Raw genomic sequence first — 23,489 nt, 5'->3', positions numbered from 1 at the left:
AAAATAATGACTGTTAAGAATCAATCATTTGGGAATCAGACTACACTGGTTGCATGATTTTGTAAAAATGGAGAATCCTGATTTATTTATTGTATTATTTTTTTTTTTTTTAAATAGAGATCACGAGTCTCCCAAGATTGTGAATAGACAACTAAACAAAATAGCATGTCATTTAGTAGATTTCTGACAAAATAATAATTACTGCAGTCTATTTAATTGTATTAAATTTATTTTTAAATGGGTTGAATGAATGATTCAATGACTCACTTATAAAGACACTTAACTTGATTCATTACTGGATGAATCAGCTTTTTGAATGAATCTCTTGAATGAATGCATTTTTTAACGGTCACTTGTCGCCACCTACTGGTGAAACGATATAATTGATACAATCTTTATTTGAAGCATCAAGTTAGGTGATTTACTATTTTGATCACTTCTGTAGACATCCATGTTTATATCCAAACTATACATTTTTAAAATGTATCTTTAAAAGTTCACTTGCTGTCACGCTGACAAATGCGACTTTGCAGTTTTGCATTATTTCGTTGTATCTCGAGACTCGAGTCAACTCACATAATAAAATAACTTTGACTGTTTGCCCTTTTGAACTATAATAACGATTGCTTGTTCAGTGACATGGCCGCTGACGTTAGCATTAGCCTACTTATTTGCGGTCATTTCTGTGCTTTCTGAGCCGAGTCTGACCAAAACTTTAGATATAACAAGACGGCATAATGTTATTATAAAAACAGGAGAAAGAAAGTGCGCTCGCATGAGACATGCGTGTTAGCTGGAGCAACCTGAAACATAAGCTTTAAGCGTCACAGAAAACATTAGTGTGATAGTTCATATTTTGTTAATGATTTGAAATAGGCTATGTTATTTAAATGCGAATGTGCAAGGCTACAAGCAGTTCTTGTGATTTGAAGTTTGTTTGCATTACTGTTGCACACGATAGGAAATGGAATAGTAAAACTCGATGATCACCGTTCGCTTGCATTAACCGTTCGCTCTGCTTCTGATGGCTGGGGTCACTCGTGTTTTTTCACCTTATTTCCCGGCTCATACTTTGCAAGTTACAAAACACGCACGGCGCTGACTGACTCCCAACACGGCCGGGTGATCTCCGAATCAAATCGGCTCGGGTATACACACAATGTTAATCAGACCCGGGAACCGAAGTAATAGACCCCGACCCGGACCCGGCTGACCATTTAAAATATAGTCCCGAACCCGTACGGGTCCCGGGTCGGGTCCCGGGTCCTCGGGTCTCGGGTCTTCTTTGTAGACCTCTAGTCTGAAGCCTACCTTTCTCATTCGGCACTGTTTCCATTTTCGAGACGAATGCTAAACTATTAGGCTATTTATTATGTAGCCTAAGCTTTGTACTTCACTCGCATTATCGACAACATCCTTCACATAACAGCACAGTCAGGCGGTGGTCACGGGACGGCAGATTGTATTACAGAATTGAATTGAGCAGCGTAAAGTTTTATATGTTTGGTTGATTGTATTTTTATTTTAATATTTAACAGCTGCGATATCAAGTAAGCAATGCAAGAATTTGTGTGCGCGCGCATGAGGCGCTGGCGCGACCACTGGAACGTTTTTTCCTAAACTGTACTCCGTATTTTATGGTTTATGGTCGTAATTTAAAAGCCAGACATAATTCATACATTTACAAAAGACATTTAAATAACGAAAACAAGCAGAATGTCTGTTTCCTTTCCTAGATCGTTGGAGTGCGCCACAATGAACCACTTTCGTTTTGTTAATCTGTAGACCTAATTATATGGTGAAATATTTCGCGTAGCCTATAGGCCTAAATATTCCCTTTTATTGTATATGTGTTATGTTAGCCTATAGTTTTATTCTGTTTTCTCCGTTCACCGATCCGCTGCATGTGCGTGATGTGGCGTTGTGTGAACCTATGTTCTACATATCCTGTAATTTTCGCTGGTTTCAAAACGCACAACAAGCTACATATTAGCCTACTTGACTTTCATTTTCACTTAAATATAGGCCTAATACTTGACAGTTGGTGACATATCATCGGAAAAACTAATGCCAGGGCGTTGCCATTGTGACTTACCTAACCTATGATGACTTGACAACCGAGCGCTCAGCTCGGTCATTTCACTCTCGTTGGATGCGTCAGCGTCACATTTGCATAGGCTGTACTATTTGAATTCGTGATTGGTTCTGTTCAAAACGATTAAATTTGATTCAGTTTCCCTTTCTGGTTACATTCCGGTCAAAATTTTGTTCATTTCCGGTTTCGTTCCTTGAACCGGTTCAGAGTATCGGGAGCGGAAAAGGGGTATCGGAACATCTCTACTTTTAACGATTAATCGTGCAACTCTACTCTGTATGTACTCGCACAGATATGATTATATGAATTCCATGCTCTCAATCATGATGTAATTTATCTCACGACTGGCTAAGTAGACAGATGAAGCACGTATATAATTGTTCTTAATTTCTGATCTATTATCTTCATTAAGAAAACAAAGCAGGCCAAATTGCTGTTCTTTTTCCACACTCAGCAGATGTTAATGGACCCGCTTGTGTTTTGGGAGAACAAAGACAGGTGCTATTTTTGTAATTCCTTCTGTCTCTCTAAATTCTTAGGGCTGCTGTACCTCATGACCGAGGGCAGGTCTAGCGAGGGTTGGGAGATGAGATCTATACAGCTCTTTTCACTGTTCATTCCTGTTGTTTCACTCCTCTAACCTCTGAAAAGACTTTAATTATTCTGTTTCTATTGAGAACGCCTCCCTCAGTCTTTAATTAAGCATGCAGTCACTCCCTGAAGGGCACGGCGGTGAAAAGCATTGATCTCGGCCTCAATTGTGTCGTAACACGGCCCCCGGCAGGACTAATGCAATGTGCTCGCCGTCTTGCAGATGCACGACATGGGAAAGTATGCCGTGAAGTTGTGCAGCAGGGCTCATGTGTCCCCTCTTAAAGGGTCATTGGTATTGTTTGTGTTCCTTGCATGTTGTACTCCAACCCAAGATTTATACTCGAGATGTTTGTAACGACCCCGTTGACTTGTTACTTTGATTCTCACTTTTTCTCCCTCCTAGTGTAAATCTCAGCTGCTAAATGTATGATGGATAAAAGGGTCATGTGTAAAGTGCGGCATAACAAGAAACTCAGTCAGAAACGCCTGCCTCATAAACAAAGCTACACTGTCAAATTCCCCCGAGCAGAAAATGAAAGCATATTAATAGTCTGTTTTTTATGGAATGATCCACAACATCAACAAATTAATTTCACTCCGAAGCAGATCCAGCTGTTGTAACTGTATGAAAAAAAAAAAAAAAAAGTTAAACCAAAACACATGTACTCTGGGCTGGATAAGTGTGTCTGTAACAGGAGGGAGCCTGCCAAAACAGGAACACAACTTTAGTATCTGAATTAATGACAGACATGCAGATCTAAAAGCAGAAAAGAGGATGTGAGGACTCTTTTGAATGATTTACCAACAAATCACCAAACCCCAGACGCTTAATATAGTCATTTTATAGGTGTTTTACCCCAAACTGTGAAGTGCAGCACTAAAACTAGATAATTGCTAGAGGTTAAAAACCCTCCATTACCCAAACTGCACTGCGTGTCCCTGAATTGCTGTTCAAACAGAAACCGGAAATGTGAAATGACAATTTCAAAATAGTACTTTTAAATACATTTTTAATTTAATTTAATTTAATTTAATAAAATTTAATAAAATATTTTATTTTTTCTGTTTTAACTCTGTATTCCTTATTTGCTGTCATTTTTTAATTTTTTTTTATTCTTTAAAACAATTTTTTAAAACTATTATTTTACCTGTCATCAAGCATCCTGCTCCCTAAATGTCATTATCAACATTGGCTATTAAACCCCCCAGTTCAGTACCACTAACAAACCACTAGTTAGGTGAAATGGGGTTGAAGTTATTGTTTCACTATTCTATATGATTTGTATCTGCCTACGTACATGAGCATAATAAAAAACAGTGGGCATTCCAAGCGATCTTGATTAATGCATTACATACTGTCAGCCCACCAGTAACGTTAAAGCATCAAGCAATAGGAACGCCTACTACAACCAACAATACAGTGACTAAGTGACCTCCAGCAATAAAATTGCTGTCAGTGCGAGCGGCCCTTGAGAGCAGTTGGTGTTGACACGACCGTAGATGTGTTAATGAATTTGCGTTGCAATAGCCACGTCTGTGGAATAAACCTGTTGTTGTGGTGGGAGGTAGTGCTATGCTTGAGTTCGTGTATGCGGACTTCACAAAATTAGACTGTTAATATTGTTTTCTAATCTGGTTGGGCTTTATTTCAGTAAGACAACACACTATGAGCTCTGGCGCCTTGCTCTCACAATAAGATTCTTGTGGAAAAAGATAAATCACACACATGCTTAAGGAAGTAGATGTTCGAGATCTTATCATTATTATTAGTGTATTGTATTATTTCTTTTGCTGGGTCCCATTTTTAGCTTTTTTTTTTAAAACTTCATATTAATGATTTCAGAGTTCACTATACATAAATAGCAATAGAATTTGTAATTTATTTACTCACTTTCATAAAATAAGAAACTGTACTGATCACTCTTTTTCATGTATTGAATTGGAATTGGAGCTTCAAAATGGATGCAAAAGCACCTTGAAAGCCTCATAGAAGTAGTCTGCTCGACTGGAACCATATGAGCTTTGTATGATGAACAGAATGAAACTTTAAGTCTTTATTTACTGTATATATCAGGATGATCGATTTATGAGTGAATCATTGTTCTGATTTAGATATGTTTCAAAGAATTGGTTGACTGTTCACAAAACTGGTCTAAAAGATAAATTAATAAATCAGATTTGGAATATAATATGCATATACACTAAAAAGTTTGGGGTTTTAACATTTTTTAATGTTTTTTAAAAGAAGTTTCTTGTTGCTCACCCAGGCTGCATTGCTGCATTTATCAAAAATACAGTAAACGGTTATATTGCGAAATATTTAACTGTTTTTTTGTTGTTCAAAAGAACGGCATATATTTGAAACAGTAAATTTTTGTAACATTATAAATGTCTTTACTGTCACTTTTGGTCATTGTAATCCATCCTTGCTAAATAAAATTATTAATTTCTTTCAAAACAAAACATTTAACATTTACGATAACTTTTAACATTTATGATACTGTTCATTGTTACTACATGCAAAAGTACAAAAGATTATTTCCGCAACTGAATAAAAATTTAAAAAGTTAATTGCGACTTTTAATCCTACAATTCTGACTTTTTTTTTCTCAGAATGTGATATAAACTTGCAATTGCGATTGATCAAGTCAGAATTCCGTGTTATAAAGTCAGAGTCGTGAGGTACAAACCCCCAATTTTCTGACTTTTTTTCTCAGAATTGTGAGTTTATATCTTGCATATATTATATTCTGACTTTATAATGCGTAATTGCGAGTTATAAAGTCAGCATTGTGAGATATAAACTCGGAAATTCTGAGAAAAAAGTCAGGACTTTATAACTCGCAATTGCAAGTTTATACTGTATCTCCCAATTCTGAGAAAAGAAGTCAGAATCGCGAGATGTAAACTCACTACTGCCAGAACGAAATATAGAATTGTGAGATAAAAAGTTGCAATTCTCTTTTAAATTGTTTTATTCTGTGGCGGAAACAAGCTTCCATAGTAAAAGAGCGAGCAGCGCATTTCAAAAATTTCTCCTGTTGTGTTCTGTGGAAGACAGAGTCATACGGGTATTGAACAACATGACAGAATTTAAATGTTTGACTGAACTACCCTTTAAACATTCAGAAAGACAGACTGTCTTATTAACAATAGCAAGATGTCTCTTTATTATTTCACCCCCTCTCCTCAAGTGTATCTCAGCTCTCAACTAAAAGTGTTCCTGGCAGAGTCTGCAGGGTGTGGCACAGAAACTTATGAATGTATTTTGGAAAAAAGAAACACCCACAATCCTCTGCAAAAAGAAAGAGGAAAAAACGCACCACAGATGTCATCTGAATTTATGTCTGTAATTACCTTATTTTAATAACACACAGAGAGAGAATGAAAGAGGGAAAGAGAGAGGCCCTCTCAGACACGCTTATCCGCTGTTTCTGCCAAGCGCATTTGCCAAGATCTGCAGCGTTTGATGTTGTTGTGTTTGTTATCTGGGTGTTTCTTTCCTTCTTACTTTTGTCAGCTTCTCTCTCTTGCTCTCCTTTTGAATGCTATTATGTCTGCCTCTCTGCTTCAGTGGACTTGTGACACGTCTTTCACTCTTGCGTCACCCCCATCAAGCCCTGCAATAATGAAAATCTGAATTGTGAAAAGCACGGATGACTCACCACAGCTGAGATATGATGTGCAATATAAGGCCAGAGACCATGGTTTCTGCTCTGAACAATATCGGCGGTTCTACAGAGCTTAAGAGAATATCAGGGGCATTTACTGTCGCTGTAGAGTTTTTGAAGATGAGAGTAAGTGGAACTGTCACTCTTCAGAAGAGGGTTCTTGGGGATAATTCATGAGTGCCTGTGGCCTTGTGATTAAGGATCGGGTTGGAATTGGAAAAGTTATCTAAGTACATGCTACACGTGGATACAAAGGAGTACAGGCTGGATACATTTCTGAGATATTGGGCCATTTAAGTCAACATCAGTGTTGTTTTAGTATTATTTATATACTATTATACTATTTATGAATATTTTGATTTTTTTTTTAAGGTTTTCATCTAATATTTATATTTTATTTTATTTCAACATTATTTCAATTTACGATAAAAAAAAAAAAAAAAAGTTTTAGTTAAAGGTGCCCTAGAATTATTAAAAATTGAATTTATCTAGGCATAGATGAATAACAAGAGTTCAGTACATGGAAATGACATACAGTGAGTCTCAAACACCATTGTTTCCTCCTTCTTGTATAAATCTCATTTGTTTAAAAGACCTCCGAAGAACAGGCGAATCTCAACATAACACTGACTGTTACGTAACAGTTGGGGTGTACGCCCCCAATATTTGCATATGCCAGCCCATGTTCAAGGCATTAGACAAGCCAGTATTAACGTCTGGAGCTACACAGCTGAATCATCAGACTAGGTAAGCAAGCAAGAACAATAGCGAAAAATGGCAGATGGAGCGATAAAAACTGACATGATCCATGATATCATGATATTTTTAGTGATATTTGTAAATTGTCCTTCTAAATGTTTCGTTAGCATGTGGCTAATGTACTGTTAAATGTGGTTAAAGTTACCATCGTTTCTTACTGTATTCATGGAGACAAGACTGTCGTTATTTTCATTTTTAAACACTTGCAGTCTGTATAATTCATAAACACAACTTCATTCTTTATAAATTTCTCCAACAGTGTAGCATTAGCCGTTAGCCACGGAGCACTATCAAACTCATTCAGAATCAAATGTAAACATCCAAATAAATACAATACTCACATAATCCGCTGTATGCATGCAGCATGCATGACGAACAATTTGTAAAGACCCATTTTGAGGTTTATATTAGCTGTGTGAACTTTGTTTATGCTGTTCAAGGCAAGTGCGAGCTCCGTGCGCGGAGAGCACGAGAATTTAAAGGGGCCGCAACATGAATTGCCGCATTTCTAATTATGCCTCAAAATAGGCAGTTAAAAAAATGAATTAAAAAAAATCTATGGGGTATTTTGAGCTGAAACTTCACAGACACATTCAGGGGACACCTTAGACTTATATTACATCTTGTAAAAAAACGTTCGATGGCACCTTTAAAGGCACAATATGTAAGATTTTTGGGTTAAAATATCCAAAAACCACTAGAACATTGTTATATATTTTGTTGACTTATACTTACATTATCCCAAATAATTCCAACAATATTTAAATCCAGAGAAATCAGCAATTTTAACCAGTGTAACGGACTGTGTAATTGCGTCGCCTGTCAATGATGTCATATCCGTGTTACCCTGGTTTTTGCAACTGCAACTGTTTGGATACCTTTATCGACAGAAAACTAGTCATTGTTATATAGCTAAACACGGTTAGTTTTATTGTTCGAATATCTCGTTTTCTTGATTTACCGCGAGTAACATGTTTGTACCATGCCTCAGAGACAACATTATACTGTCAAGTGGCTAACATAGCTTAATCAGAAAGAGTTTTATTTGTGGTAACAGTAAAACAGCATTTTCTTCACCATAGAATATATTTCAAAATTAATTGCATGCCATTTAGCAACACAAGTCATCCAGCTTTTATTAATATGATATTCTAACATCGATCTAGATTACTGTAATGTGCAACAAGTGTTTCATACTAGCTACTGAGCGAACGCACAGAGTAACGTTATAACATAACTTTCAACAAACTCAAATGTTTTTGAGTAAAACAGCGCTGCGTTACCCCACGATTTTAATTCGTCAAATAAAGTGACCTTTTTGAGTAGTAATTAAGCACTTGCAGTCATTAGAATGAAATAAAATAATGTGCATTTATGTGATCAAACATAACACTAAAAAAGTACAAGGAAGAAGAAAGAGGACATTAAATGTGACTTTAATTGTAAAATAATCATAAACAACAAAACGAAAGGAGCGGCAATGGCCCACTGTGGCATATAAGCATAAAAAACAACAGTAGTGTAAAATGTCTCCGGCCCCACCCAGCTTCATACCACAGTAACCTTGATAAAAATTGAATACATTATTAGCTCATCCATGAACATGATTTCTGCTTTAGTCCCATTGGATTGTTTTCCATCGGCTGTGGAGGTGAAGACAACAACTACCATGATTCCACACTCATTCATGGCGTCATCAATCTACGCCTTTGTTATCGTTTTGAATAAGCGACCTCTAGTGGTGAAATTTACATATTGTGCCTTTAACAATAACTACACTGGTCAAAATGAAATCAAAATTGTTTTTTTAACACATTCCAGCGTCAATATGCTTATTAATTAATCATTATTAATTAATAATTGATCAAATTATGTTAATTCAGAGATGATACACATTGTCCTCTTCATCTGTTGTGTCATATCTTGCACCTTGATCTGCATCTAGCTAACTTTGAATATTATGAATGTTCTCTGAACATTGTGGAACAAGTAGTAACATTTAAAAAACGTTAGACCATGATAGAGTCACACTAAACTTGTGTGTTAGCTTTACAGCTCTACTTGCAATATGAAAAGGTCACTGCCATTTTTTAATAAAATCAGATGCCATTGCTGGAATGAGATCATAATCTGATGTGTTTTTCAAACTGTTGCGATCTATAAGCTGTACATCAAGGTAGAGCGAGTTTTCTTCTTTCTTTTGTTAGTTGTCATTTAGCAGATAGTTTTCCTCTAAAGTGATTTACTGTCTTGCTCAAGGGCACAATTGTAAATGTCATCAGTGTTCCTTAGCTGCCCCTAACGCCATCAAACCACCAACTTTAAAAAAACAAAAAAAAAAACACTGAATAGATATTTCATCATGGGCCTGCGTAGTATCAAATATCACAGTGTGTTTTTGTGAAGTATTTAATAATTTTATGTATTTCAGCAGTGGAACCAGCCACATTCCCAAGTGCATTTAATTTAAGACTCCAATTCTTTCCATGTTGAGATGTAGATGCAGGCCTGTAAAAAATAGATGTGTGTGTGTGTGTGTGTGTGCGCATGTGTTGCATCTTTCCATTGTGAAAGTGTGTGTTTCCTGAAAGCCGTATCTGGATGCGAGCCAGTCTAAACGAGGCACATTAGCACACGTAATGCCATCGCGTTCGCCAGCCAAGCGCCTTATAAAATCTTCAAATTCCACTCTACACTTTGAAGTCGATTGTATTACTTTTAAAGCATGGATATTTGCAGTTGTTACCCTTGTTCAGCACATCTTAACTGCATGAGGTACATTCTGCAATTCTCTTTTGAAGTTTTCTGAGGTAAGTTAACTAAAAAAACATGGCGTCGCCTAAAAACGGCAGCTGTGTCGGTGAAAGAGATGAGTCCTTTTTTGTGCAGGGGGAAGCAAACCCAGTGCGTGATGAGAGGTTAAGGACAGATAAATTGATGGTAAAGTACAATCACTCTGTCAGAAGCAGAAGACCTGCAGTCTTTAATCTTGCATGAGCCCTGGAGAGCAGAATGTCCTGCTTTCAAGTTCAGAGCTATTGCCATTGAAGTGGCAAAGGAACAGCCAAGAGAAATATTCTCTTTTCCCCCCTCTTCTCCAGGCATCTGAGAGTGAAAAATGAGTTTCTGTTCTCTCTAAAAGCATATCAGTGTAATTAAGGCTTTTGTCCTCTATCTAATGATCATAATTACATGCAGTCTTCCATTTAATTTCCACCCAGAAATTCCTCGCTGGCAGCAATGGATCATCTTCAGATCCAGTCCACTTGAACAGGCCCATGTTTGACTCAACACCGCTCATGTGGACATTGTTCCAGATTTATGATGGGGAGGAACACGCTGCACTGCAGTTTGTGGTGGTTTTTTACACTCTGATTAATAAGAGGAACAGACTGTGGATTATATTGAACATGTCTGTGTTTAGACAAGCAGGAAAGTTGTAGGCTCTGCACAGTCTTTGTCTGTTGAATTACTTATAGTGTATAGCTAACATTTATGTTATAGTCATTTTGAGTAATATTATATTTGCTTACAAAGGAAAACTTTCTTTACTCTTTTGAAATTAGAGCCTAATTTGTCTTCAGTGAAAGTGCAAATTTTGTATTACGCAACACAATCCATCAAACAAAACGTATTAGATTTTTAGTATACTGTTTTTTTATACTGATGAGATTTTACTCCCTCCATAAACCACCCAGACCGTTTAAAGAAACTAAGATGCAAAAAAGAAATGGTCATGGCATATGTCACAATTGTAGGGCTGTAAAATCGATTAATTGCAATGTCATTAATTCGAACAAAAAATTTTGTATGTGTTTTGGCCATTCATTTACATGACAACAGTGTTTTGTGGGCCTGAAATGAACTTTTGAAAACGGGATTCAAAGTGCTAGTTTTTGAAAACAATCAAAATCAAAATCGTCTCCTTGTAAACTAAACGTGAATTTGTGAAAACGGTGACGTCATGCGCATCCGTATTATGTGTTCAGTCTATAGGCGCGTAGTGTTTCTTTTCAAAGCAACATTGCCAACTACTGGCCTGTAATGAATAATACAGCATTTTCAGCCGTTTTCACAGATCCGTATGAACGGGGATTGTTTTGACAATGTTGTCTATATTCAAGAATGCAAAGGAAGACTTTTCTGCACCAAATCAAAACATATTGGAATGATTTTCGATGGATCATGTGACATTGAAGACTGGAGTAACGATGCTAAAAAGTTAGCTTTGCCACCACAAGAAAAAATTACATTTTAAAATATATTACAGTAGGAAACAGCTGTTTAAAATCATAATATTATTTCACAATATTACTGTATTTTTTCATTAAATAAATGCAGCAATGCAGCCTTGGTGAACATAAGAGCCTTACTTCAAAAACGTAAAATCTTACCAACCCTAAGCATTTGAACATTAGTGTGTATATAGATTTTTTTTCTTAAAGGTGCCGTAGAACGCGTTTTCAAAAGATGTAATATAAGTCTAAGGTGTCCCCTGAATGTGTCTGTGAAGTTTCATAGATTTTTTTTAATTCATTTTTTAACTGCCTATTTTGGGGCATCATTAAATATGCGCCGATTCAGCGCGCGGCCCCTTTAAATTCTCGTGCTCCCCGCCCCCGAGCTCGCGACTGCCTTAAACAGCATAAACAAAGTTCACACAGCTAATATAACCCTCAAAATGGATGTTTACAAAGTGTTCGTCATGCAGCATGTCTAATCGCGTAAGTATAGTATTTATTTGGATGTTTACATTTGATTCTGAATGAATTTGAGGCTGTGCTTCATGGCTAACGGGCTAATGCTACACTGTTGGAGAGATTTATAAAGAATGAAGTTGTGTTTATGAATTATACAGACTGCAAGTGTTTAAAAATGAAAATAACGACAGTCTTGTCTCCGTGAATACAGTAAGAAACGATGGTAACTTTAACCACATTTAACAGTACATTAGCAACATGCTAACGAAACATTTAGAAAGACAATTTACAAATATCACTAAATATATCATGTTATCATGAATCATGTCAGTTATTATTGCTCCATCTGCCATTTTTCGCTATTGTCCTTGCTTGCTTACCTAGTCTGATGATTCAGCTGTGCACAGATCCAGACATTAATACTGGCTGCCCTTGTCTAATGCTTGAACATGGGCTGGCATATACAAATATTGGGGGCGTACATATTAAGATTCCAACTGTTGCGTAACAGTCGGTGTTATGTTGAGATTCGCCTGTTCTTCGGAGGTCTTTTAAATAAATGAGATTTATATAAGAAGGAAGAAACAATGATGTTTGAGACTCACTGTATGTCATTTCCATGTACTGAACTCTCTGGTAAATTCAATTTTCCATTCTACGGCACATTTAAAAGTAAGCCACCTATTTAATTTTAAAGGTCATTGAAATGGTGTAAAACAGTCATGTTTTTGGATCAAAAAATTGTAACAAAGATGGATTTCAGGGGAAATATGTTATAAAAGTTTACAGTATGTCCTCCGTGTATTTATAAGTTGATATTGCCTTTAATAATTACTTTGTTTCAGTTTATTTTCATCAAACCCCCTCGAGATTTGTTTATATTGAGATGAATTTTACGATCTGTTGTAGTAGTTAATCTGTGTGTTTGTGTTTTGACTGACTGCATAAACTTCATTATTAAACTTTTCCTGCTGTAATTTCACTGTTCATCAAACAGCATAAAATATTTCAGTAAAACACTTTCACACCCACACAGAGAAACTGAATGTGTGTGTGTGTGTGTGGCCTGAGTTGGCCCCAATGTGTATCCCTTTGAAAACAAAACTTTTCTTTGTATCCAGCGAGCGGAACAAGGCCTGTGCAAGTGCTGACTTGTGCTGAGATGTGTTCTTGGAGAGTTCTGGAGTGTCTGAGACGGTTCTTTTAATCCTTATCACCAGTCTGCAATCAAACCTTTCACTATTTAACCTACACTGTCATCCAGATGGTTCTTCAAAACTCTTCTGATAGAACACATACGCTTATATTCACACAAACAAATCCCAATCATCCATTCATTTTTTTTTTTTGCATAAAAGGCATGTATGTGTGTGCTGAATGGCTCTGTGTGGTTGCTAGTGTGTTCTGAATGATTTTAGCGCATTGCTTTGCAGTTGCTAGGTTTTTCTGGGTGATTGCTATTATGGCGGGGTGATAAACAATATCATATTGAGATAATTATAAAAATTTACCTCGATAACGTTAATAAGCTCAGGACATTTTTACTAGATGTGGATTAATCTAACAGCTTATCACACAGCAGAAATAAACGCGACATCAGCCATGTGTGAATGAACGGTGCACAAACTCAAAACACTTGATGTTCGCAGCAGGTGCATTTCCTCTGAGGAGGCAAGGGAGGCAGTGTTTTCTCAAAAAAACTGGATGAGAAAATAATTGATATTACAAAAATAAAACAATGCAAATATTACAAAATTTGACATTAAAAAGTGTAAAAGTCACTTATTTTTCTAAAGAAACACTGTCCAACAGCGACACCAACAGGTGAAGTTACAGCAGGGAGTCTGCTTCTCTTGTGCCTCCCTTTGTCACATAGAAATAAAGCAGAAGCCCTAAAGCATGCGGTGGGTTTAGTGGGGGGTAACTGAGAATGAATAGGGGAAAGTCACGTGAGAGGAGGCCGTGCCTCCATCGTGCTATGATTGGATATGATCGGTTATTGTTGGACATGAATGGTTCGTGCGATAAATCCCGCCTCTTGTTTTCATGCGTGTTCTCGTCGAACCGGCCTGAATGAATACAATGATGGCATTCATGGGAAGACTAATTAAAAAGTAAACAAACAACTGTCACTTAGATATCACCGCTTGATGTCATGCCAAAATCAAACTTGAAATGGCCTGAAAGCATGATGACTGCGGGGGGTTTTAGTGAGCAATCAGTGTGGTGAAATTAAAGGTATATATTCGTATCAGCTTGATCATCAAGCTTGATGACTGCTGAAAATAAATTGACTATTAAAAAGAAAAGCTGAACATTAATTCACAAATAATATACAGTACAGTCCAAAAGTTTGGAACCACTAAGATTTTTAATGTTTTTAAAAGAAGTTTCGTCTGCTCACCAAGGCTACATTTATTTAATTAAAAATACAGTAAAAAACAGTAATATTGTGAAATATTATTACAATTTAAAATAACTGTTTTCTATTTGAATATATTTCACAAAGTAATTTATTCCTGTGATGCAAAGCTGAATTTTCAGCATCATTACTCCAGTCTTCAGTGTCACATGATCCTTCAGAAATCATTCTAATATGCTGATCTGCTGCTCAAGAAACATTTAATGTGTACAGTTGTACAAAATATTTGTGTACAGTATTTTTTTTCAGGATTATTTGATGAATAGAAAGTTCAAAAGAACAGTGTTTATCTGAAATCTAATCTTTTGTAACATTATAAATGTCTTTACTGCCACTTTTGATTGATTTAATGCATCCTTGCTGAATAAAAGTATTCATTTCTTTAATTTCTTTTCAAAAAAAATAAAAATAAAAATTCTTTCTGACCCCAAACTTTTGAACGGTAGTGTATAATGCTACAGAAGCTTTGTATTTCAGATAAATGCTGTTCTTTTGAACTTTCTATTCATCAAGGAATCCTGAAAAAAAAAGTACACAACTGTTTTCAACATTGAAAATAATCATAAATGTTTATTGAGCAGCAAATCAGCATATTAGAATGATTTCTGAAGGATCATGTGACACTGAAGACTGGAGTAACGATGCTGAAAATTCAGCTTTGCATCACAGGAATAAATTACGTTGTCAAATATATTTAAATAGTACACAGTTATTTTAAATTGTAATAATATTTCACAATATTACTGTTTTTACTGTATTTTTAATTAAATAAATGTAGCCTTGGTGAGCAGACAAATCTTCTTTTAAAAACATTAAAAATCTTAGTGGTTCCAAACTTTTGGACTGTACTGTATATACTATTATTATTATTATTATTATTATTTTGGAATAGATGTAAAAATGCGTAAAAATACTAACTTGATGAAATTTATACATTACATAGTGTAAAAATACAAAATGGAATTGTATTTGGTCTCTCTTTTTTATGTAATGTTTATTTAACCAGGAAAATTGTGTAACGGGGGACATAAATTTTGATTTAATATATATAAAATATTGAGGACTTTGCCTCCTCATTTTAAAACACAACCACACATCACTGCTTCACAGTGTTTTCAGCGTCTGCCGTCTCAATATATGAACTTCATCTCCAGAGCTTCTTTTATGGAGCCCCACACGACACGCAAAAAATAAAACTTAAATCGTGCGCACGATTTACTAATTCGTTCCCTCGATTTACTAAATCGTGCACACGTTTTAGTAAATCGAGGGAAGGAAATAGTAAATCGTGCGCACAATTTAGCCTACTATTTTTTTCCTGCATGTCATATCTGGGGCTCCGTAGCTTTGAGAGTCACTTCACAAGCTTTTGACCATTTTATTTGAGAAAAACCAAGATATTTTTCATCCATTTATACAGTTCTGTTGTGCAGCATCTTATTTGACCAAAATTTAAAAATGCAATTAATTTTTATATTTTCATTCGATCACAATTACATTTTAAAAGCTTGATTCAATTGTTTATATATTCAAAAAGTTTCTATAAATTTGTATTAAAAAATAAAATACAATAAAATTGAAAACACAGAATTTAGGGAAAAATAAAATGGATTTCATGGGGCTATAAAAGGTTAGTTTAAGTTTACATTCATTCTGAAGGTCTAACAAATATGTGAAAGTTTTCCTTCCCCATTAATCGTAAATGAATATCATGATAAATATCGATATTGTATGATATGGGAAAAAATATTGTGATAATATTTTTGGTCATACCGTCCAGCAACAAGTTGCTATATTTCCTTGCACTCCCAAGTCTCTCCATGCTGAAGAAAAAAAAAAAACTGAACTGAACTAAGATGGTCTTTAGCTGGTTAGAGAGCTGCTTTCTGGTTGTGTCATGTAGACAATCACACACACACACTTGATGGCACTGATATGGACTTTCAGACATTTTCTAGATTCCTCTATCTCTTTTTCTTTCTGACCTCTGTGTTCTCTCATCCTGAGACCTCATTCAGTTCATAATTAACAAACCCCCCAGAATCCATCTGTGCATTCCCTTAGGATGAGGTTTAGTCGCATACAGCACTCTCCGTTCTCACACTGTTCGGGCCATGCGTGCTGTTTTAATCATAGTTCATAAAACACCTCAGTCTTTACGACACGTTTCCAGACGATTTACCGGCAGAGGGAAGTTAATGATTTGCAAGTGTGTCTGTTACTACATTTATTAGCAGCTGATGTTTCTAAATTTCTACATGGGCATAAGGCCTCAATATGCCCATGTCATGTTTCCCAGTGATTTATATATATATTTGCATTGTTTGTGATAAATCTCCTTCTCTTTCTCTTTCAGTGCCTGGTAATCTGGGCTGTTTTAAGGATAGCGGCGATCCTGCACCTCTGTCCGGAGGCTACCAGACCTCCAACAAACTCACCATTCAGAACTGCATCAGCTTCTGCCGCAACCAAAGATACAAGGTACCAATTTCACCATGGGAAATGCAATCAATAGCAAGTGATAGAACAGAATGCATTAAAGTGATTATACCACAATTAAAGAGTTTTGTTTGGTAGGCATCTTCCACCTGACCATATAATTCATTAATATCACTATGTTTTGGCACATTAATATAGAATCATGTGTGGTACATCTATTGGTTACTTAACAACAGTTATGAATGTGGCTCATCCAGTCATATATATTTTATGTTACATCTTTATGGGCGAATCTTACAAACATGTCTAGGTCACATTTAATCCCAAAATCAAAAGACAAAAAATGAGAAATTATAATTGCATAAAGTCTAAATTTATGCAAGATTTAACAAAAACTAAAAATTAAGCTTACAAATTAAAATTAAGCTTTATTTATTTTGTAATTCCCATTATTCTTTATGGTGATTCTCATTAGATTTTCATTAATATAATACATTTTTACTACATTAAAAAATTATATAGTATAAATGTATAGTACATATATATATATATATATATATATATATATATATATATATATATATATATATATATATATATATGTATAAATGTATAGTACATATATATATATATATATATATTTTTTTTTTTTTTTTTTTTTTTTTATGTAGTAAAATGTATATTATAGAGAATATATACATTTAAAAATACTTGCATAACCTTTTCCCTAGAATTATGATTTTTGTCCTTTTTCCACAGGTAATGACTCGGCAAAAAAAAAAAAAAAAAAAAAAAAAAAAAAAAAAAAATCAATATTTGTTCAAGATGTAATCATGTGCATCTGTTTGTGTGGGATGAAATCAATAATATATATTGTATTTTGCTTGCTTTTCTGATTGCCTGCACCTTTGGATTGTCCAGGTATGAGAAAATTATGAGTCCCTGATTATTTCTTGTCTTTTTTTCAGCTGGCCGGTATGGAATCAGGCTATGCTTGTTTCTGTGGCAACGACCTTGATTATCACCGTCACGGTGATGCTCCGAGCACAGAGTGTAACCATGTGTGTTTTGGAGATCACACCCAGCCATGTGGAGGCGACGGACGTGTCATAGTCTTCGACAGTAAGTTTTTATAGTTTCATTACCTGTGCAAAGGACACGGACGACCAAGTTAAGGAAAAAACTGAAGCTGTCACTTTTCTCCTATAGCAAAAGTAGGTGCTTGTGGAGGAAACTACACATCGCCCTCTGCAGTAATCTACTCTCCTGACTTCCCAGACAAATACAAACCTGGCAGGGTCTGTTACTGGACCATTCAGGTACAATTAATGTTTTAATATCCTAATGGAGAGAGAGCCTGGTAGAGCCAAAACACATCATATGTATCTGGCATACTGACAGCGGTCTAATCTTTGTCATGTTGCTCTTCTAGGTTCCAGGAGCTTCCGTCATTCTGTTCAACTTTACTTTCTTCAATATCGTGGACCAGACTGATATGGTGGAACTGTTGGATGGCTACTCCAATCAGGTGATGGCACGATTTGATGGCCGCAATCCACCGCGGGACATTGTGAACATCACTGCAGACTTCGTCATTTTGTATTTTTTCTCGGATAGGACAAATGAGGCACAGGGATTTTCTGTTCTTTATCATGGTGAGGATTCCTTTTGATTTATATTTGGAAACATTTGACTGTCCACTTTTATATGGAGTAATAATGCTGAAAATTCATCTTTATTCACAGGGAAAAAAAAAAAAAAAAAAATATATATATATATATATATATATATATATATATATATATATATATATATATATATATATATATATATATATATATATAATTTTTTTTTTATTTTTTTTACTTTTACAGCTGTTTTTTACCTTTACAACTTGTTAGTTATTTTTAAAGAATTTCTCACAATATTACTATTTTTACTGTATTTTTGATCAAATAAATGCAGCCTTGGTGAGCATTAGAGACCTTTTTTTTTATCTGAATAGTATATTTTATTGACTTTATGGCTACACTAGCACATAATTGGCCTCAAAGCTAAGAGACACAGACTAAAAACAACTTAACTCTAAAATTATGCATCATGAATGATTTCACTAAAGCACACTCTGCTTTTTTACAACTTTAAAATAGTAATAAAAATAAATATATAGAAGCCAAAAATGTGTAAGCAGCACTCTCTGGACACTTTTGTTATATCTCTATACAATTTTCAGACACGCTGTCACTTTCTGTTGTGTTGTTTTGAAGGCAGAGTTCAATAACCACAATCTGAAGAAGAATAAAAAGGAGTGGGAAGTATGAAATGGAAAAAGGTTTTTCTGAAAGAAAAGGTCAGCGAAGCAAATTGGCTTTCACCATTCACAGAGCCTTTTTCCCCTGCAGGCAGAGTTTGATTCAAACACCACATACTGCGTTTATATCTGCGTCTACAACGCTGAATAAAAGACGTGATGTTATTTTGAAAGAGCTTAGAAATCTCTCTCCGTAATATCCGGGAGGACGTCAAAAGAGACGTTATGAATTTTAATCAGATGATGCATATCTTAATAAGGAATTTTTGTGTTCTGTTTGTTTCATTGGCTGATTACCACATATTAACTGCCCACAGCTTTTAGAAATCAAGGAGTCAGACCTGTGGAAGAGGATGCTGATGGTGATGAAGAGGACACCAGTACATTGCGGCCACATACGGGAGGCACTACAGCAAAATCAAATACCAGTCAGAGTGGAAAATCCTCCCTCCTGTACTATGTAATCACATCAAGTCCTGCAAACATGCCAGGTCAGTGGCAAGGACCAGATCGGACCGCAGGCCACAGCACCAGTATGTGTCCAGTTCTCTTTATTATGCTTCAGTTCTTACTTACTTTTTATACTAGATATCATCACCAACTAGACATAGCCTGATAGCCTGGTGAGATTATGTAACAATTTCACTACATACTATCTTGAACAATAAAGGGTGATTTATCACCTTACCTTTACTAAAGTTAACAATGGTAAAGTTAACCAGATTCAATATATATCTTGATATTTATGTATATGCTCAGTAATTTGTTTCCAAGCATATTGGAAATTAATTTAATGTAAGAACTAAAAATATAATCTAGATTTAAAAAAATCAAGACAAGGAAAGACTTAAAATTTGATTTATATGCTCTTAAATAATCATACATAGTAATACATAGCATTAATAATAATAATAATAATAATAATAACAATAATAAATGTTTCTTGAGCAGCAAATCAGCATATTAGAATGATTTTTAAAGGATCATGTGACACTGAAGACTGGCGTAATGATGCTTTAAATCCAGCTTTAACATCACAGGAATAAATTACATGTTAAAATATATTCAAATAGAAAACATTTGAATATATTAAAATTTAAAATTTTAATAAATCAAATAAAAAATGCAGCCTTGGTGAGCAATAGAAACTTTTAAAAAAAATTCAAAAAAATCTTACTGATCCAAAGCTACTGAAATTTAAATCAGAAATGCTATTAAACATATTAAAGAAAACAAAACTAGTCTAATAACACAATCTTTAAGGAACCAAATAGCCAAGTATAAAGTGCATTAAAATCACAATATTCACAATGTTGCCAGGAAAACCATCAATAAATATATTGAATATTATTAGCTACATTTAGTGTTACTAAAATATACTGTGGTAGCATTAGCCACCATTGTTTAAAGATAAACAAAAATACTGTGAAAGCTTCCTTGGGAGTTTCAATATTAATTCATTATGATTTTACAGTAGTGACATTAAGTAGGAGCTGGCGAAATGGTTATCGTGTTAATTGTTTATTGTTAGCTTTCAAATTTTAGCTTATGTTAGCTCTGTGCTTTACATTTCTAAAGCTAGCCACTGTTTATACTAGTAGGCCTACTTGAGTTTTCGCTAGTGATAACCTTTTTGTACAACTGTACTTATGAGGCTGCATTAGTTTTACTGTCTGTCACTAATAAACATGTCATGTTTTACAGTGTGGACCATCTACGCATTAGCTGCTCTGCTAACGCTAACAGTCATAGCCATGGTAGCTAAGCTGCTCCTGCATCTTACTGTAAAGTAAGTACATATGCTACAAAATAAATATATTTTATGAAGTTCTTCAATTTGAGATGTCACTATAAAGAACTGTGGTGATGTTGATGATTGAATTGACTAGCTTATCTCCCCATAGAAGGTTTTATTGCAGGTACAACTACAAGGAAGTCTTGCTTTGATTTGTTGCTTTATCACCGTGCTGTTGTCAGATTTATAGTGTCCATTTTGCTCCTAATGGATGTTCGCCTACACATTTTGCATGTCATTTGGTTTGTACCAGGCATATTGAAGCATACATAAAAGTTTGATGTCTTTTTGTTTTTGTCGCCCCCTCTCAGATCACCGTCCATCCCGTCAATCAGCGGTTCAGATTCGTGTGCGCAGAGCACTACGTCTGAACCCTGGATCATCTTCTACAGACCTTCCACCATCTCTCTGTTTAAGAAGAAACTCAAGAACCACCATGGAGACCTCAGCCCTCTCGTGGGAAACTAACCTCAACGCCTCTGACCTCTACGGCTGCTTTAGCCCCCTAAAAGATGCACACACTGTACGCAATGCTGGTCTTCTGCTGCTGGGCTATGAAAAGGGACCCAACCGATCCCTACTTCACTTCAAATGACCAGCACAGGGACCAGTCCATACGTGCCGATCGTTTGTTGGCAAGAAACAAATAAACTGCGCAAAAAGAGCTTGATGCCGCTGGCCGATGCGCTTACTCCCGATTTGCATCTCAACCAATCACAAATCATGTGACAGGTGCACTTATACACCAAGAGATTTGATTAGCAAAGGAGTGCTGGGATGTTTCTTTTGCCACAGACCAAAACAAACTTAATGACCATTGGCGAAAAATGGATGAAGTGGCCCAGCTGTTTCTTTCTCTGCTTTCACAGAAGTGATCAACCGATAAGCGTCTGCATTAAGAAAGCGTGAGACTCCCTGTGGAGCACACTGAAAGACAAAACCACTTACATAACCAAAAAAAAAAAAAAAAAAGAAAAAAAAGAAGAAAAAAAACCACGGTGCCCAACCAGCCCCTCTGGAGGAGAGATACGATTCTTTTTCACTCACTCTTTAACCTATAATGTAGGTCACCTGTTGTTGGGGAGCACAGAACTCCTTTCTTCAGATGTAAGAGAGCTGGCTGAAATGGCAGAGGATTGATGTCACAATCATGTCTAGAGCAATTCAGACTCAAAGTGAACAACAAAAAAGTCGAGAGAGAGAGAATCAGTGAGATGGACTTCGGTGAACCAAAGCCTGAAATTGCTACAAGTTGGGCGATGTTCAAAACGAGCTGTAGTTGAGACATCCCTATGGACCTCGCTTTCGTCTCTCATCGTTTGTGTTGGGTTTTGATCTTTCTGCATTGCCTTTAAGTGCCTTCAGGACTGAAACAAACTCTTGTCTGTCTTCTAAGCTGTCATAATGTCTCAATGATGTAAACAAGCATTGATCCTTTGGAGCATTGAATTGCAAATGAGAATAAGCACTAAGGAAGTGTTATTCTTCTTGGGGATTCTCGAGATAAATGTAGTCCTGTGGGTATCATTGTGGCATATTATTCTTGTCAGGTTTTCGAATTGAGCAAGAGAAGCATTGTGATGAACATTGTGTAATTCTATGTGGGAACAATCAAACATCATCCCCTTTTCAGTTCACTCCTCAACAGAGGCAGTGTTGAAATTCTTCCCAAACAATTTGCTCTTTCTCCCCCTTCACCACAACTTGAGCTCTCACATTCTGAAGCACTTTTCCAGCCAGCCAAAAACCATGCGGATCACTGCACTGCTAGCTGTGAGGATTGAGGACGTTCCTGCAAAGGAACGCGCAAACTGGTTAAAGGGATAGTCCACCCAAAAATTGAACGTTCTGTCGGAAATTTATGTTAAGATAAAAGATATTTTGTCGAATGGTTTAATTGTTTTTGTCCATACATTGAGTTCAAGTCATTGGGATATAAAACAACATTTGTTCCTCATTCATGAAACATTTCTTTGTTCCGATTTAAATTTTTGCATTCATAAAAGTGTTTTTTCAAAATGTTAGTTGGTATGAAAAAAATATACACCTGCTCCCAACCACACGTACATGGTGCATAAAACATCCAAATGTTAACATTAGTTAAATGTGGAAATGAATGTAATCTGTTTTCTTTTTTATTATAGATTACACCAATACTATTTGTTTGCTAGCTTAACACTATTCATTTTAGTTAAAAAGTAAAATTGTGAATGAGTGCGCGTGTTCCTTTTTACAAAGAAATAACACACATTTAACTATCAAATCTGAGGTTGATGATGCCTTTGAGAATTCGGTTACAAATTTCTCTGAATTACTCTTCATGAATGAGGCCCAGAGTACCCAAATGTATGTAAGTTTGTTTCCACCATAAGATAAAAAATAAAGATAATTGTGACTTTTTATCTCACAATTCTGACTTTTTTCTCGCAATTGCAAGTTTATGTCTCACAATTCAGCCTTTTTTTTTCTCAGAGTTGCAAAATATAAACTCACAATTGCAAGTTATAAAGTCAAAATTGCGTGATATAAACAGAATTGTGAGTTATAAAGCCAGAATTGTGAGATATAAACTTGCAATCGCGTTATAATGTGCAGTTGTGAGGGGAAAAAATACATTTTCTCCCAATTCTGACTTTAAAACTCACAGTTGCATATTATAAAATCAGAATTGCCAGATATAAACTTACAATTCTGACTTTATAA

The 23,489-nt window shown here is 35.6% G+C and overlaps 1 protein-coding gene across 2 annotated transcripts in view; it reads left to right on the top strand.

Moving 5' to 3' along the window:
• kremen1 (kringle containing transmembrane protein 1) overlaps positions 1 to 23,279 on the top strand; it is a 77,019-nt gene extending 53,740 nt beyond the window's left edge. The window contains exons 4-10 of one of the 2 annotated variants that reach the window (XM_048188950.1): positions 16,598 to 16,722; positions 17,649 to 17,802; positions 17,890 to 17,999; positions 18,113 to 18,335; positions 19,309 to 19,482; positions 20,696 to 20,780; positions 21,098 to 23,279. In XM_048188950.1, coding sequence (XP_048044907.1) covers positions 16,598 to 16,722; positions 17,649 to 17,802; positions 17,890 to 17,999; positions 18,113 to 18,335; positions 19,309 to 19,482; positions 20,696 to 20,780; positions 21,098 to 21,254 — 1,028 coding nt within the window. In that variant the 3' untranslated portion in view covers positions 21,255 to 23,279. Of the gene's footprint in view, positions 1 to 16,597; positions 16,723 to 17,648; positions 17,803 to 17,889; positions 18,000 to 18,112; positions 18,336 to 19,308; positions 19,525 to 20,695; positions 20,781 to 21,097 lie in introns of both variants that reach the window. The other variant, XM_048188949.1, reaches the window with a different exon arrangement.
• Positions 23,280 to 23,489: the final 210 nt, after the last annotated feature.

Source organism: Megalobrama amblycephala, linkage group LG4 (genome assembly GCF_018812025.1).
Source record: "Megalobrama amblycephala isolate DHTTF-2021 linkage group LG4, ASM1881202v1, whole genome shotgun sequence".
Taxonomy (NCBI): Eukaryota; Metazoa; Chordata; class Actinopteri; order Cypriniformes; family Xenocyprididae; genus Megalobrama; species Megalobrama amblycephala.
Note: the sequence above shows the minus strand (reverse complement) of the source record. Positions and strands in the feature narration are given on the sequence as shown.